At 41.2% G+C, this 17,968-nt stretch overlaps 1 protein-coding gene across 2 annotated transcripts in view; it reads left to right on the top strand.

Moving 5' to 3' along the window:
• TRIM67 (tripartite motif containing 67) overlaps positions 1-17,968 on the top strand; it is a 56,387-nt gene that overhangs the window by 6,919 nt on the left and 31,500 nt on the right. Inside the window, exons 2-5 of one of the 2 annotated variants that reach the window (XM_059715345.1) lie at positions 3,873-3,968; positions 10,513-10,635; positions 13,215-13,325; positions 15,182-15,335. In XM_059715345.1, coding sequence (XP_059571328.1) covers positions 3,873-3,968; positions 10,513-10,635; positions 13,215-13,325; positions 15,182-15,335 — 484 coding nt within the window. Of the gene's footprint in view, positions 1-3,872; positions 3,969-10,512; positions 10,636-13,214; positions 13,326-15,181; positions 15,342-17,968 lie in introns of both variants that reach the window. The other variant, XM_059715341.1, reaches the window with a different exon arrangement.

Here is a 17,968-nt window from a genome sequence, read left to right as displayed (position 1 = left end):
GGAATGAGTTTTTTTCATAAGACAAAAAACCCACCTGTCTCTCTAAAATCCAGAGAAACACGTCTTCTGTGCCCTTCCAGATTTGATTACTTGTTCTCCTCACTATCTGTCTGTTCCTGTATTTGATAAGAGCAGAAGCTTTCTATCCATCTACAGAAGCTTGTTTGATTGTTGGATCCAGTTAAGATAAAATTAAGATAAAGGGAGATAGAATATGTTGATCAAGAATTATTAATTGTCTTAGTCAATGGAGCTTGTAACTTGCAATTCAGCTTCTAGCAAATGCTTCCACAACATGAAAGAGAGCTCTGAGTGCACGGGGCACTTTTTTATAATATTTGATAGAGGTTTTAGTCATGTGAATCCATTTGATTTTAATGGGAAGTATACAGCTAAATCCATTTGCTTGAAAACTATCTTATAAATGCTTTGATAAACAAAGCTATTTTCTCAAATGGGTTTAAGTATAAGAGAGTGGGCCTCCTTCTGGGTTGCATGCTGCACTTGCATTAGCACAACCACAGTTGTCTAATGAGTGCAAAAGTTCGATCTAGAGCCATTTGATCAATATCTTTGTCACATTCATATTGAAGTTCTTCAGGGGGGTGGTTATGCCAGAGATGAAATGTATTGTGCCCAGTGACATCAATATCCATGTTAATTGCAATGTGTCTGGATTGACTTAGAATGGTGCTGCCGGTGTGATAACCACAGGACCAACCCCATGTAGCATTTGGCTCCACCTACCCTGTGGAATCTGATTCCCTTCTCCATCTGATGTTAGGGGGGGGATGATAATATCTTGGAGAAGTAGGAATTACACTTTTATTAGGGACCAATTATTTTCCTTAGTTTGAGACTAAGGCACAACTGTCCTGTTGGGACCATACTGCCAGCTGAAAATCAGCAGAAAGTGGCACACTCCAGCCCCCTCTTTCCATCCTTTGTCAAACCCCTATTTCTCTACCACCACCACCCATGGCCAATACATGATCAGTACATGCCCCATATGTGAGGTGAGGGGTGTAACCAAAAGGAGTGATATAAAATGGATATAATTTTCATCATGCCATTCAGGACTAATTATTCACCAATGCGATTCCATGGCTGGCAAAGCAAACCAAACTCTGGCATCCATCCACCAATGTATCTCAAGCAAAACCAGGGACGTAATCCTCCCACTTTACTCAGCCTTAGTGAGGTCGCAGCTGGAGTACTGCATCCATTTTTGGGCCCCCCACTTCAGGAGGGATGTGGATAAGCTTGAGAGAGTCCACAGGAAAGCCACCCACATGATCAAAGGCCAAGAGAGCATGCCTTGCGAGAAGAGGCTGAGGGACATGCAATTCTTCATCCTGGAGAAGAGAAGGCTCAGGGGGAACTTGGTAGCAGCCTATAAGTACAAAAGGGGGGTGCCCCAGGATCTGGGAGAACAGATGTTCACTGGGGTTCCCCAAGAGATAACAAGGTCTAACAGGCACAAACCTCTGGAAGGCCAATTTAAACTGGACACAAGGAAAAATGTCTTTACAGTCTGTGTCCAGGGTGTGGAACAGACTCCCCCCTTCAAATGGCATTTGGATGCTTATCTTGAGGGGGTCATTTGACCCCAGCAGACTTCCTGTCCATGGCAGGGGGGCTGGACTCGATGATCTCGTGAGGTCCCTTGCAGGTCTTAATGTTTATGAATCTATGAAACATCCTTCTACACTGATCTGGTAGTACATAAGGCCCTTTGCAAGAGATATGGATCTGCTCCAATAACCCTGGATTTGGTCCAGACACTGTTTCATTAAATTTTATGAAATACTAAGAATTTGAATGGGTGGATGAATGAATGGATGAATTTAGCATCTCTAATGTAATATAATTATTGATCTGTCTGTTAGATCAATTATAAGTGAATTATAGTGGACCATGTTCTGTTTTCAAATTTGACACTAATGCAATCTTTATTAGTCTTAGAAAGACTCCATGAATATAAGAGAAAACTGATTCTTCCTTCAAAATTCACCTCTGGTTCTCATTAAGGGCTAGTTTGTACCTAGCCCTAATGAGGCCACAAACAGTGAGTAAGACCCTTCCAGGGCTGTGTTAGGTTTCCCTGACTGATTGGCTGAGGTATGGTATGTAGGTCAAGAGCTGCATATCCAGCACCTCTCCTTTTCCACTTAATCACGTGAGTAGAGGGGGAGGAGATAGAGGAGGTGTACAGACCAGCAAAGGTTGAGATTGAAATGAGCTTACACAAAGGGGATCTAAGCTATGCTCTTTCTGAGGCTGCTAAATTTTCCTTCCCTTTGGAACCAGGAAACAACTGATGACTTCCTAAATTACAGTTAATTCCCAGGTCTCTTCCTAGAGCAACTCATAGCTATGTGCCTATCCATGTAAAATGCTCAGTCTAAAGGCCGCGTCTTATCCTTAGGAATATAAGAGAGCCCAGAACCCATTGGCTTAATGATAGGTAGTAGGCTTTCCAATTGCTGACATGTGTTGCTGTATCTTCTAATAAGGAGAGTTAACAGGGTCCTAGCAAGTCTAGCAGGCAAAAATTTAGCTAAGTGCAATCAGAGTGTGTCAAGAGATCAAGAACCTGATCCTCAGCTTGTGTAAATTGACCTAGTTGCCTTTGCTTCAGTGCATGAAAGAATTAACAGCAGCTGATGATCTGGTTCATTGCCACATTAATGAAGCACAGCTGATAGTTACAGTTATTGGATCACAGAATCAAGGGCTTGGAAAGGACCACAGAGGTCATCTAGTCTATCCTGTTGTATGGGTGCAGGATTAGCCCCTTCTTGAAAATCTCCAGTGAAGAAGATTCCACATTATTTGAAAGAGTTCCTGAAGTCTTTAATTCTTGCCAGCTCTTAGTGTCATTTAAACATATTCTAGACCCCGACTCTGCTATCAATAATGGAATGATAGTCCCTGGGGCTCTTCCTGGAAAAGATGCTAAGGTCCATTTACTATTTTACAGCCTTTATGTGTCCTGTCCAAGGAAATCATTTACATAAGCTTTTTCAGGTGCTACATAACCACAGTTGTACAAGATGCTGTATGTGTTTAAGGTTAGTTGGAATTGTGTCATGTTTTATGCTTTGTGTGATAGCACATACTCATGTAAAGATTACTGTAGTGCATATGCACAAAGAGGTGCGAGAGTTAAGATCTGGTGATCTTGCAGTTAGAACTGATGCTTAATTATCAAGTTATGCAATCCAGCCAGTTGAAGCATACATGAGTAAAATGTTATCTTAAAGTTGTCTTGCAGAGATTCAAGTTGAGATATTTCTACTTTCAGCCCATAACTCAAAATGTTTGAAGAAATTTTTCTGTCACTTTCCAGAAATACTCACCTCCAGGCTAAGTTGAAGCATGGAGAAGTTCAGCCCCAAAGGAAACTTTTTTTTTCACAGTGTCACAAAGGTTGTGTGATGAAAGTTGTATTATGTCTTGGCTGTGGCAGATGCTACAAAGCTAAAGATTTCAGGTTTATAGGTAAAAGATTGTTAGTTCAGGAAGCATTTGCAGATTTTTCAGCATCATAGCCACTATATAAAAGTAAAACTATAATTTCCATGTATATGTAGGCAGTTGCTGGCTTTTGTAAGTGTTGACTTAATTAGTCATTACATTAACTTGGAACATGTAGACATAATATTTGACTTCCCACACAGTTACTCATTTTAATGCTAATTAAGATTGAAATCCTAACTTATTCTTTTTGAGAAAAATACTCTGTGCATGTAAGAATGCACGTGACATTAAGTAAGCTTTTTGTGTGCTGTTAATTGTAAGAAGTAAGGATTAGTCGGAATCTATTTACATTTTATCTCTAATTTTCTCTTTTGAACTCTTCCTTACAGGCACAGCTGTCTCAGGCTTTAAATGGTGTTTCAGATAAAGCAAAGGAAGCTAAAGAATTTTTAGTTCAGCTGAAAAATATATTGCAGCAGATACAGGTAATTGCATAAATCTAGCTGTTTTGATAATACAATAATCAGCAGAACTGAATAGATAATTTACTTGATGACTTGAGTCTCCTTTGCCATTCCTAAATAACCTGAAGTAATTTTCTCTTTTCTTGAATGCATTTGTTAGGCAAAATTATTCATCAAGTAATGTCTGTAAACATTTCTTGGCCTGTAGGTTGTTTGTGTGTAGTTTGTTGTAACAAAATTGGATGTGAGCTGTGTTGATTAGTTTTTGACTGAATTCTATGATCATATAGTATTGCTTATACTCCTTCAGTGAATGAGTGTAATTCCTAGGGGTGAGAATTTGATATAAAATTTACAAATTCAAAATTTGCTCCCTGTGTCTGATCTAATATTTTCTTAAAATGTACTGTTTCTAACACCCCTCTTATAAAATTGTTTGTTAGGATGTTTGTGGAGAGCCAAAACAGAAAAAGGACATAAAATGCTGGTTGCCAAAATGAATTCACTTATTTATTTGAGAGAAATTATTTTTGTGTGTGCATTTGGTCAGCTCTGATCATCAGGTTTTGAATCATAAGGACAAGTCTAAGCAATGTCATTTTATACAACGAACAAAATACTATTCAATGAGTTTTTTGCCTGGTTGTTCCTGAACAGGGGTCAAGATAAGTCTCCTAATGGGTTCTTAGATGGGCATCAGAGGGACACCAGCCTACCAACTGTCAATTCTGATTTGGTGTAAAGTCACTTGGATGGACTGGATGTGTTCAAGTCAGCAGGCCCGGATGAGCTGCATCCAAGGGTATTGAAGGAATTGGCTGGTGTCAAAGCAGAACTACTGACATGGCTGTTTGAGCTCTCATGGAGCTTGGGTCAGGTCCTGGAGGACTGGAAAAGGGCCAATATGGTCCCTATTTTCAAGAATGGGAGGAAGGAGGATCCAAGTAATTACAGGACAGTCAGTCTCATTTTCATCCTTGGAAAGGTCTTTGAAAAGATTATGAAGGATCATATTTGTGGGAGTCCAGTGGGAAAAATAATGCAGCCGGGAAACCAGCATGGATCTGTAGCAGGTAGATCATGCCTGACCAATTTTATGACAGGATCACAAAATGCTTAAATGCAGGAGTAGAGGTGGATGTTGTTTTCTTGGATTTTAACAAGGCCTTCGATACAGTATCTCATCCCATTTTCATAAATAAATTAAGAGGCTGTGACATAGATTTTTACATGGTCCAGTGGGTGGCAAATTGGCTTAGCGATCTCCCCCAGAGAATGGCAATAGACATGTCGGTATTGACCTGGAAGGATGCGGGTAGTGGGGTCCTGCAGGGTTTGGTCCTTGGTCCTGTACTCTTCAATGTCTTCATCAGTGACTAGGATGTGTGTGTGAAGTGTACTCTGTCCAAGTCTGCAGATAATACTAAATTGTGGGGTGAAGTGCACACCCTGGAGGGTAGGGAACGATTGCAGGCAGACCTGAGCAGTGCACAATAGGATGTAGTTCAACAAGGACAAGTGCAGAGTGCTGCACCTAGGGTACAAAAATATCCAGCACACTTACTGGCTGAGAACCCTCTCAGCAGCACAGAAGCGGAAAGGGATCTCGGAGTCAGAGTGGACTTCAAGATGAACATGAGTCGTCAGTGTGGTGAAATCATCAGCAAAGCTAACTGCACTTTATCATACATCAGCAGATGCATGACAAATAGATCCAAGGAGGTGATACTTCTCCTCTACGCAACATTGGTCAGACCTCAGTTGGAGTTTTGGGCACCGTACTTCAAGAAGGATGTTGATAGACTTGAGAGGGTCCAGAGGAGGGCCACTCATATGGTTAGGGGCTTACAAGACAAGCTCTATGAGGAGAGACTGAGGGACCTGGACCTCTTTAGCCTTAGGAGAAGGCTGAGAGGTGATCTTGTGGCTGCCTACAGATTCATTAGGGGGACGCAGCAAAGGACTGGAGATGCTCTGTTTACCAGGGCACCTCTTGGGATAAAGAGGAACAATGGTCACAAACTGACAGACAGCAGATTTAGGCTAGATATCAGGAAGAACTTCTTCATGGTAAGGTAAGGGTGGCCTAAATTTGGAATGGGCTTCCAAGGGAGGTGGTGCTCTCCCCTACCTTGGGGGTCTTTAAAAGAAGGCTCAATGGGCATCTGGCTGGGGTCATCTAACCCCAGGACTCTTTCCTGCCTAGGTAGGGGATCATACTTAATGATCTGTTGATGTCCCTTCCAACCCTAGCATCTATGAATCTATGAAACTTGTATTTCACAAAAAAAAAAAAAAAAATCTGATTTGAACTTGCTTTTTTCAAGGGAATGCAGTGTTCATAAATGTTGCTGGACTGATAGTCCTGAAATTCCTTTTCAGTATGGCACATCCAACATTAGTTCAAGATTCCCCACATTGGCCCCACAGGGCATGAGAGAAGGAATGGTATGAATCTCATCAATGAATGCTCTGTTTCAGCAAGCCTTCTATGGGATGCACACAGATAGCTATCTACTCTTCTTCTGGCCCCTTTGCCATCCATCAGCTACCCTTCCTCCTGCGTCATACATAAATTGAAGGCAGGTATTAAAAAAAAAAAAAAATCCAGATTGGGTCTAAACTGAAATTGTGCTTAAAACATTTAAACCAAAAATGCCGCCAACATGTGAACTCCTCTGTCACCCTTCTGAGAGTGCAAATAAAGGGACCCACTAGGATTTAGCAAAATGAGGACAATTGGCTGTAGGGACTGGTACAAAGCCACCAATTTCTCTCCCTTTTTCCCAAATGGCTCTTAGTGATAATGAACTTCAGCCAGTCATTGTGAAAATGGGACAGATCTGCAGTACTAAGTTAGAAGTGAAAGATTCCTTAAGCCTCTGCTACACATTAACATATAGTATGCAATTAACTGGTTAATCACACAATAAACTTAGACCAGCCACACATGCAAAATAATTATTATACCATAAAGATGACCATCCAGCTATAAAAAAAAAAAAAAAAAGCCAACCAACTATAAAGTCAGCGCTTGAAAATGTGTAACAACTCTATAGCTGATTTCTGTCCAGCTTGATTTTGAACATGTGGCAGGACCTTTAGGCCCTGATCATGCGAGTTACCCTTCCCCATGAAAAAGCTATTCCTCTCCTTCACAAAACCTAACTGTGAATATTTACAAATATAAGGCTATGCTGTAAAATCCTTAATGCATACAAATAGAAACACTGGCAGAAAGATGCTGCTGTAATTATAATCAAATGACCAGAGGTTTTCCACTCTCATACTCCTTACTGAAACACTAGAGGTGTACCCAAACTAGAAATCTAGATCTAATTTCCATCCTTTAGCTATTAAGAATATCTAGATCCAAAACTGATCTGAACCTTATATCTTCAGCCTCCCTCTATCAGGCCTGAGCTAAGTCATTACATCAGAACAAGGCAATACACTGGGACTGCTTGGGTACAGATTCATGCTCAGAAACATACCTTTCGGGTCAGGTTACCTGTAAACTCAGTGCTGCAATCTCTGCCCTAACATATTTACCCCCAGCAGAACTATTTTAGAAACATTTGTAAAAATGAAGTAAAATGTAAGTAGTTTTCCTTATTTCATTTAAATCCAGTGCAAGCTGCATAGCAATGCAAGCCTTATATTTCCTTGCTGAGCAAAACAGAGCTAACAGGAGCTAGCACTTATTTTGCCTGGGGGGGATTACAGAGTCGCAACCTATGTTTCCTGCCCCTCTCCCCCCATTCTCACCTTCTCCCTGGCTTTGTTGATATCTTCTTTCGATTCTCTTCTTCTTCCTGTCTTTGGTCACTTTCAAGTCACCAACTCTGTTTTAATCAAACACTTCACCTGTCTACAATTTTCTCTACATTCACTATCTCTTCCCTCTCTAAGGGGCATTGTTGCTGTCACTACATTTTTCTCACTTCTTTCCTTCACTCCCAGGTACTACAATTCTTCTGCTTTCAGCCTCACATTCCTTTTCATTGTAAGGAGACATAATGCAAAACATGCTGTTTGAATTGATTTGTAGAGGAGGGTGAATTACCATCTCTTATAAACTCCATTCTAGCAGCCTTTGGACAGAAACCAACACATCCAGATCAACTTGTTAGAGAAAAAATGAAGATGGAATGGGGATGGGAGGATAGGGGGACCCAAGCAGAGGTGGGACACACCAAGTAGGAAGGGGCTGGGGCTTACAAGCCATCCAGCTCATTGCAGTTTGGTTGTTCAATTTGCCTGCTAGCATGGGGTGGGAATGCTGTAGAGACAGTACAGTCAGTTCCCAGGGCAACAAAGTACTAGCCCTTAGTAGAAAAGAGAGAAGGAATACAATGCAGAAACACTGACAAACTTGTTCTGAACAGCCTGAAATACAGAGGTGAAGAGAAAAGCAGAAATAAAGGGGGGAAGAGAGAGGGGGGGGAAAAGAATAGTGTATATGTAATAGATAACCATAGAGACTCTGATTTTCCTTTCATGCTCTCTTTGTAGTGAGGCAGTGCTCTTGACTTCAGCATAAATGCTTCTAATTCATACTGGTGCAGGAGAGAGCAGAGGCTCAGTGATGCTCTCACATCAGGAATAACTTTCCAAGTCAGTAGATTTACACTGGTTGTAAAAGTGGTGTGAGGAAGAAGAGAATGGGACTCATCAGCCATGGAGCTACATCCATTTTCCTCTTCTTATTTAGCAGTTCCTTCTGTAACTTGGATCAAGTCAACTAGAATAATAGAAAACAGAGAATTAATGGCATAAATGTTTGGTAACTATCTCAAAGTGGGTACTGCCTTGTAGAAGAGATGACCCTTGCATCTTAAAGCAAAATGTCCATCTAAACCTATTCTACATTAGCAATGGAGAATGAAATGAAATTGACAAATTGATTGGGTTTGTTTTTTTTTTTTTTTTCAACGTGGAAAAACACAACATATAAGTAGTCCCTGTATTTTTAAAAACTAAAAGCAATCAGTAAAAGTAATATTCACAGGTCTCATGAGTGAACTGGGAGAGAACTTTGTTAAAGCAATGAATAGGTTCAGGATAGCTCCCCAAATTGTAAGCCCTTTGGTGACTGTAGATATAAGATTACATTTGTCTGAAATCCCTGAGCCTGATTCTCCATTGCTTTGAATTCTGGGGAGTCACTTAGTTCATGGACACAACCCTCCCCAAAGCAAAAAAGTAGTATTTTCTCTCTGCTTTGCACAAATGTAAATGATAGTCCATAGTGCATTGGCATGTCTGCTGACAAACTAACTTTTCCTGTAAAGTCAAGCACATTCATAAGTGCTTTGCCATACTAAGGCCCCAGGAGGAAGAAAATGGAGAACATTGCCAGTTCCACTTGTCCTGGGAAACTGCCTACTGATTTATCCAACCTGTGGAGGATGTCTCAAGGGGTATTAGAGGTTATAGCAAATGGAGCCTATTGTCCTCAAGTGCTTAGGAAGGCAATCACATATATCTAATTTTGGCCAAGTGGCCTCATAGTATTTGTAAAAAAATTCCAATGTGGTAATTGACTTTGATGGAACTCACATATATGAGTAAAATTTAAGATGCATTTAAGTGCTTTGCTGGTTCAGATGTTTGGAGTAAAGAGTGTATGGTGAGCTTAAATCCTCTCTCCCTCTTCTGGTCTCAAGAACAGCCAGAAACCTTGGCCCAAGTTTTACTCTACCTTTAGACAAGTAAGTAGCACGTCCACAGATGATGTGAGCTATGAAAGTGTCAGTTCAGGCCACTTATATTGATTGTAAAACCTAGATCCCTTTGGAAGGCACATAGCGCTATGGAAGTCACAGAGAACAGCTGAGGAGAACCTGCCTATCTTTTTTTTCCCCCAACAGCTTACTAGTTAGGGTACTCACCCAGGGAGTGGGAGACTCAGGTTCTAGGCCTCCCTCTCCTAGAGGGGGTTTATGCCTACAATTCCTACTTCCCAGGCTGAGGTCTGGGTATTGCCAAGAGCTCCTACTGTTGAAATTAGCCCATTGGGCAACCAAGAGGGGCTAGAAGGAGAGCAAGCAAGAAGAAGCTTGGCTCGGGGAGATAGTCACTGCCCTTGAAGGGAGGGGAGATCTAGATTCTGACCCCTGCTCCTGTCCTCAATGGTGGTTCTGAATTTTGCATTTATTAGTTATTACATAAAAGAAATAGCAGCAGAATAGTTGCTGCCCATTGCAGAAGGCAGGGGCTATAAACCAAGGCCTCCCTCCTCTCCTAGGGCAGTGATCATCTCACTGACTGACACTCCTTCTGGCTTGCTTCTGACCTCACATTCTGTCCTCTCTTGCCTATGCCAGTTAAGCAGTTACATTAAGTCAGTTTTGTGGCATAATCATCTTGACAGCGTCCCTTTAGGCATTTTACAGGAAGCAGATATTAATGATGCAACTTGTAATGGAATCACAAAGGAGACTTGACATGCCAAGCTCTTAAAAGGAAACATTTTCTAAATGCAAAACACATTTTAGTAAATAATGGCTTTTGCTGTAAAACTTTGTTTTCATTAATGGATCTGACTATTGTCATCTTCCAGGAAAATGGCTTGGAATATGAAGCCTGTCTTGTTGCTCAGTGTGATGCCCTAGTGGATGCATTAACTCGGCAAAAGGCAAAGCTGCTCACTAAAGTTACCAAAGAACGTGAGCACAAACTAAAGGTGAGCACAACTATTATGAACTACATTTATTCCAGAGAATGTCACTGCTGATACCCAGCTAATGCAGGAGGCTAAATTCCCATGACAGTAAATGCAGTTATAATTCCCACAGACCAAATCTGATGTATTTTCAGCCCCAAATGAGCAACATACTTAAGTGTAAGTGCAGTGGAACAAGTCAGACAAGGTTCCTTGGGTGAATTTGATATCTTTTATTAGACCAACCCAAATCGTTGGAGAATAGTTATTAAGCAAACTTTCGAGTTCAAAAACCCTTCGTCAGGCTAAGGAGATTTCAGCAGTTGGTGTGTGCTCTTCCTGGATGGAATGAAAAGTAAAGAAGCCAGGGGCTGGGCTGGGGAGTCAGTTGCCAGGCAGATTATAATGTATCAAAAATCCAACGTCTATGTTTAGTCCATGATCTCTAGTATCCAGCAGGTTGATGAAATGGAGCTCATAGGCTCGTCTCTGGGAAGTGTTGTGTAAGTTTCCCTTGAGGATCAGGACTGAGAGATTGGAGAGAGAGTGGCCCTCCTGTGAGAAATGTGCCCCCACCGGTAATTGGGTATTTCTGTCCTTAATAGATTTCTGGCACCAGAATGAACGCACACCAGAAATCTATCAAAGACAGAAACACCCAATTACTCTCCAACGATTTGGGTTGGTCTAATAAAAGATATCAAATTCACCCAAGGAACCTTGTCTGCCTATGTCCTTAGACCAACACGGCTACAACCTACACCCGTGGAACAAGTCAGGAACTTACTAAATCACAGGGTCCAGTCTTCATTTAAGCAAAACTTTTGTTTGAAGTTTATGGGCTGACTGCTGAGAAGTGCTAAAAATAATCCCAATTTCACATCAGTTAGCACCTCCCAGTGCTTGATACCTCTCTGGATTTGGTCAAAAGAAGAAGTCTTGCCTGAAGAAGGATTCACCCCATTCCTTAATTCTTCAAACTCCTAGGATGCCTATCCACTTGCAGCAAGGATGCTCTGATGTATTGTAATTACAGTACATCAGAGCAGACTTAATCAAATCTCCTGGATTGTGGTAATTACAATGATCCAGCAGACTCCAGTGTCTCGTGTATTAGCGTCCCACACTGAAAAATGGCGGTGGGGGTGCTTTAAACAGAGCTTGTTCAAGGAACTTTAGTTAAAGTGCCCCAACCACTTTTTTTCAGCATGGGGGTGCTGATACACAAGGCACTCCAGGTGTTTTAATTAGCGCAGCTCTTGGAGCCACATCAGTTAAAGCATCACACTCCCCACTCCTGAAGCACATGTATAAATGCCCCCAAATTTCAATGAGCAACACCTGGAGATTCTTATTTGCGCTCTATGCAAGAGATATAAAAGAAAGGGGAAGAAAAGAACATTGTAACTGGATTTAGAACAAATGTTTTGCAGATCCATAGCTTTGTATCTGCCAAGTAGCTATTACAATGTTGAGTGCATTAGAAACATCTTAGCAGGAATTTAAAAATCTACTTCACATCATTATTTCAGAAACCCCACACTTCCAAGTACCTAAATCTGGTATATCCCAATAGAGGACTGATTCTTCTCTCACTTGCACCAGTTTTACTGTGCAATGTTTTCATTGGTTGCAACATTACAGCAGTGTAAGTGCACAATCATGTCCAAAATTAGGATAAATGAGATGTGCCTTTCCCATTATTTTCTCTAGAAATCCATCTACTGGGGAACAATGATCAATGGAAGATTCTGAAGGGAATCCTAGACCAATGGTTTTCAACCTGTGGTCCGTGGACCCAAGGGGTCTGCAAACTATGTCTAAGGGGTCTGCAAAAGATGACTATGATCAATCAAAAGTATGTGAATACCCAGACTTATAATTCAAAGGGGTCTGCACTTTCATGCAATTTTTTTTAGGGGTCTGCAAATGAAAAAAGGTTGAAAATCACTGTGCTAGACTATGGTCTGCACAGAAAGAATCATCATCATGAGTATGTTTAATATAGTGGGGGCCTGGGCACACGAACCAGGACCTGTGAGGCAAATGGGAATGGGGACTTACCACACAGTCTGCTCTGTAGTAACTGCCCATGTGTCTGTTCTTACCCCACAGTAAGTAAAAGCTGACTCATGGTACCTTAATCTTCAACAAAAGAGGGATAAGCTGTCATGGCTCAGATTCCATTTTCCATGAGATAAAAGCTTGTGCATGAGCTGTTACCACAGAGCAAATGACATACCAGTGCCCTGGCTTAAGTTAGAATTGTATTAAAATGTTAAGTGGAAGTGTGGCTGCAAAGACAGTCAAGAGATTCTACACCCATGAGATCCTAACTCCTTTGGTCATGAGCAGATCCCAGCCAAGAATGCTTAATCTTCTTTGAATATTAAGATTCCCTGTATTGCCAAACTGCTTATCAGTATTTACAATGCAGAGCAAATAAATGTAGCTGTTATAGGTAGGGTCATGCCCACATGGCAGCTAAAATAAACAACTTTAATATGCACTTCTGTTTCCTGCTGCTACTGCTTCTGAAATAATGTAATGGTTCTCTAAAAGCTGAGATTATCAGAAATGTACTGATGCTTCTTTTCCAGGTTGTTTGGGACCAGATAAACCACTGTACCCTGAAGTTACGTCAGTCAACAGGGCTCATGGAATACTGTTTGGAAGTAATCAAAGAGAACGATCCTTCTGGGTTTTTACAGGTATATTCCCTTCTTGTCTTTCTAGTGGGAAAGAAAACCCTCAACTGGGATAAGCATCTTTCGTCTCTCAGCTACCCTCTTAACAAGGACCCAAAGTTCTTGCAGTTTGATGGGCAGTATGAAACGAGCTCTGTTCCTTTCCCAGTGGATTGAAGTCTGCATCCCAAAAAACCACCACGATACATAGTACTTTCAGGAGAAGCCAGGCCTTTACAAGACATAGAAAGCTCAGCTCTCCTTTTTGTACAAGTTCCTCTCTGTGAAGACAAATGATGTAGATGCCATCAGGAAGCTTCCTCTCCTTGGCCATCACATCTCTTAATCAGCTCTTAATCTTCCAACTTGTCACTGTGAGAAACCAGTAACGACACTGTGTTGATTTAACTAGAATGGTGAAACACCATTCTTTTGCATACTGCCCTTCTGCCGCATATCACACCATCATTTACAGTTTAAGATATCTTGTAAATGTCCTTTAAAGGATTTTGCAAACTATGGGTGCTTCCAGACAAGCGCACACGTGCACTTTGCGGCACCTCAAAGGCTTTTGAGGCACAGGAAAATGTATGTGGCACACATGAATTGGTTCTCTGTACTGGCAAAATTAGATGCCAGGAGCTTCCAGTATAAAAAAAAAAAAAGGGGGCCAAAAAAAAAAAAAAAAGGAAGCAGGGTGGTGCATGTTGCAGCCCTGAGAGGTCCCCAGAACCCCTCGTAAGGCTGCTGGGGCCAGTCCAGGTGCTGGCCCTAGTCTCCCCTACCCCACCCGGGGCAATTTGCCATGCACCAGAGCACACATGCAGAGGCGTTCCCTGGGGACAAGTAGCAGTGGAACAACTATGTGCTGCTGCTATTTGTCCCTAGGGAAATGCACGTACACAGTCATCTGGATGCACCCTATGTGAGTTAAATCTGCCAGATTTTTAGCATTAATACTGAAAAAGTTAAATTTTTGTCACGTAATAACCACAAAGTCCCTCTATGTGACTGATAAGAAGGTTAAAACCTAGGTCTCAAGTGCCCTGACACAAACTTCACTGCTTAATGACAACATACACCAAATAAAATGATCTACGCTTGACCATGGGATGAACAATGGCTTCCCCTTCCCCAAGTAGACTTTAGAGGTTAAATTCTCTTCTCTGACCTACATTGAAAGCTAATCCACCCTTTCTACATATGTGAAACTCTCATTGGGAAGGGCTCCAGATATTTATTGATTCAGAGGGTGGAATCTAGACTTCTTTGAAGTCAATGGCAAAACTCCTATTGACTTCAATGGAGTCAGGAGGTCACTCATAGATTTTAAGTCCAGAAAGAGTTCTGTAATCATCTCATCTGCCTTTTTGTAAGCTGCCACTTTTGCATGACACAGGCCACAGGTGTTCATCCTACAGTACTGAGCCTGGGAACTTGTTTTTGAACTATAAAGGAGCTTTCAAAATGGGATCTGATTGTGATTTAATGATGGGAAATCCATTGCATTCTTTGGAGATCTGTTCCAATAGTCAGTTATCTTCCCAGTTAAAATGTGTGCCTTATTTGAAGTTTAAATATTTCTAACTTCAGTTTCCAGGCATCAGAGAGGAGAATTCAGCCAATACATGAGACACACATCACCTGTTCAATACAGAACAAAATTTGCCTTCAAAGAAAACTTTTCCATTTCCTCCTCTAACAGGGATTTGTTCTGAAAAGACGGCAAGGTGCAGTCCACACAGAACTTACTAGACTTATAGCCTGCCTCCTCCTCTTTCTTAAACTTGCATTGTATTTCATGTCGTTCTGTCTTTTAGCTGGTTCTGATGCATTTTTGCAGCAGCAGTGGCACTACAAAACCTAATGTTCTCTTTAAGATTTCAGATGCTTTAATCAAACGTGTTCAGGTGTCTCAGGAACAATGGGTCAAAGGAGCCTTGGAACCAAAAGTATCTGCTGAGTTTGACCTGACTCTGGATAGTGAACCTTTACTGCAGTCAATACACCAGCTGGATTTTATTCAGATGAAATGTAGGGGTGAGCTTTCATGATTTGATTTTCTCTTTGTTTCTCATGTGTGTTTTGAAATGGTACAAGAAAGGGGGAGGCCAAGGAAAGGGGAAAGAGACAGAAAGAAATATGTTATTACTTGAAATTTATGGAGAGGGTTTTTTTCCCCCTTTGTCTGTTTAAAAAAAATATCTTAAACATATTGCCATTTCTTTCCCAAGGGAAGCATGCACCTCATCTTCAGGAACATGAAGAACCTCAGACAATGGTATTAGGTGAAGTTAACTATCTAAAAAGATAAGCACATCAAAGTGAGACAGCCTGGCAGTGTTAAGGGGATCTGTGAAAATGAAAGGACTTTGGTCCATTCTATAACATTAAGAGATGTAACACAGTTTATACAAGATATATGTCAGTGGCAAGCAAGTCATTTTTTTCAAAAATGTATCTCTAACTGAGGAGGAACCACTGTGACATTTACACTCAATGGGGACACTGCAGCTGGCACAGCCCAAGAGAAAAATTTTGGGAGGCAGGCATAGGGAATCATCAGTGGAAGGTCATTCATTGGTGGAATTCCTTAACATTAGATATCTGGATGAGTCCAAACGTACCTGTCATTAGGACAATTGCAAAAACCCATCTTTTTATGCAAGGGCTCCTTCAGTAACCATGGGAAAAGAAGAGCCACGTGTTGTCTTGGGACCAGAAAGGAGGGAGAGAAATAAACAGGACCCCAAATAAAGAGTTACTAAAAGCACGGACCAGTGGAGGAGAGGTAGAAAAATATAATATATATATATCCAGGATGAGGGACATATCAAAATGTATGTATGGACAGAAAGATAGACATTCTCTAAGGTCTTCATCCAAAGCCCATTAGGTCAATAGAGTCTTTCCATTGTGTTCAATGGGCATGTGGATGACTGGGAAGAGTCCACCCATAAATATTGGATGAGTTAAAGATATAACGGTGTTCTTTTTCCTGACTGCATTGTAGCAGTTCATAAAATGAGGGTTCCTGCTCAGCCAGACTTTGTCTGTTCCCTGTAGGCTTAATTCTGAACTCAATAAGCACAAGATAAAGTAATTAGAGTGGCTAACTTGACAGATTTCCTTGGAGAAACAAATGGATAAATAGTTAAAGGCCAAAGTCTGCTCAGCAAGAAGGGATTGCATCTTAGTATAAATGAGTTGTAATGTATTAGTGAAACCACTCTGAGAACATCTGTAAACTGCCCTTTAAAATTTTAATATCCAGAAAAACAGCAGCAAGAGCAGAAGGCATGAGATTTAGAGTGTAACTGATAAAGCTTTTCTGAATGTTATCTGTAGAGTAGTTGGTTATCAACTCAAAGAGACTTAAATTGGGTTAGATTTAGTACTGGATTATAGTCCCTTTCAGAATAGTTAATCATATATTTAATTTAGGCCCCAGACAGACATGTTCACACTGTTACCTGCAGCATTATACTGATGATCCATGCTTCTAACCTAGGGTAACTTCACCCAATCCAGTGGATAATTTACCTTGAAATGGAATAAAATGCCACCAGTGTCAATTACACTGGTTTGCATGTCATCTTCTATGTCCCAACAAAGCCATTCACTGAAAGAAAATAGGCTGTTACCTGCTCTCCTGCCACCTAGTGGCAACTCACAGCAATAGCCACCTACCACGTGCCCAAAAATTGCTGCATGTCTGTCTGTTTACAATGGCATACAAGAAACAATGAATATTCCTATAGGGTATTTGTTCATCTTTCTTTGCCCTCAGTCACCCACTCAGTTCAACTGGCTAAGTAACCCACAGCTCATTGAAATAAAAACATATTAGGTTTCTGGCTTCCAAGCATTCCTTTGTTTTTAACTTTAAAAGAAGAAGGATTTCCCTGGTGAATTGGATCCCTGCTACATGACACTTTTGGCTGTTCTTATAGGGAGATAATGCTGCCCATTCACATTCCTATTTGTTATTCAGCCATAGTTTTCTTATGGTAGCATGCTGGATGCTATACAAGATGTAGAGAAACAAGGCAATTTACTCTCTGCTCCAAAAAGCTTCAGGTCTGAGGCCTGTGAGGTTCTGGCCCAGAGCTGTGGGGTGCCATCTCAGGAGCATACTAGGAAAAGTACTGTAGTTCAGGAAGCCACAGTTCTCTTTCTGCTCTTCTCTGGGTCTAGGCAGGATAGTAAGTTTGACTGACCTATGCTCACAGCATATTGTAACACCTCCTCTGAAGTGTAGGTCCATTTCACTAGCTAGTCCAGTAGGAGGAGAAAGCCAAGATGTGCCCATGTCCCATCCACCTGCTCCAAAGGAAAGTAATGGTCATGTTTGCCCTAGGCACCTGTCCAGAAGGACAGGCAGCTCTTGTAGAGGCATGAGGAAGTTTCTTACTTCCCCTTAAGTGCAGGCAAGTAGTATAACAATAGTCTAGTTCTAAATAAATGCTAGGAAGATACAAATTGCTCCAGCTCCATCCTGGTCCCATTCATTTCACTTGGCTCACATAGACCTCATAAAGACATTCACTTTCTCCTGGGAAAGTTCTGCTCTGCCACAAGTGTATAGATGTTCAGGCTTTTCCTCTCAGACTAAAGATGGCCACTCCTGGGGAAAAATAACCTGGAAACAACCAGGGTTAAAACAC

The sequence above is a fragment of the Alligator mississippiensis genome, chromosome 1 (genome assembly GCF_030867095.1).
Source record: "Alligator mississippiensis isolate rAllMis1 chromosome 1, rAllMis1, whole genome shotgun sequence".
NCBI lineage: Eukaryota > Metazoa > Chordata > Crocodylia > Alligatoridae > Alligator > Alligator mississippiensis.
Note: the sequence above shows the minus strand (reverse complement) of the source record. Positions and strands in the feature narration are given on the sequence as shown.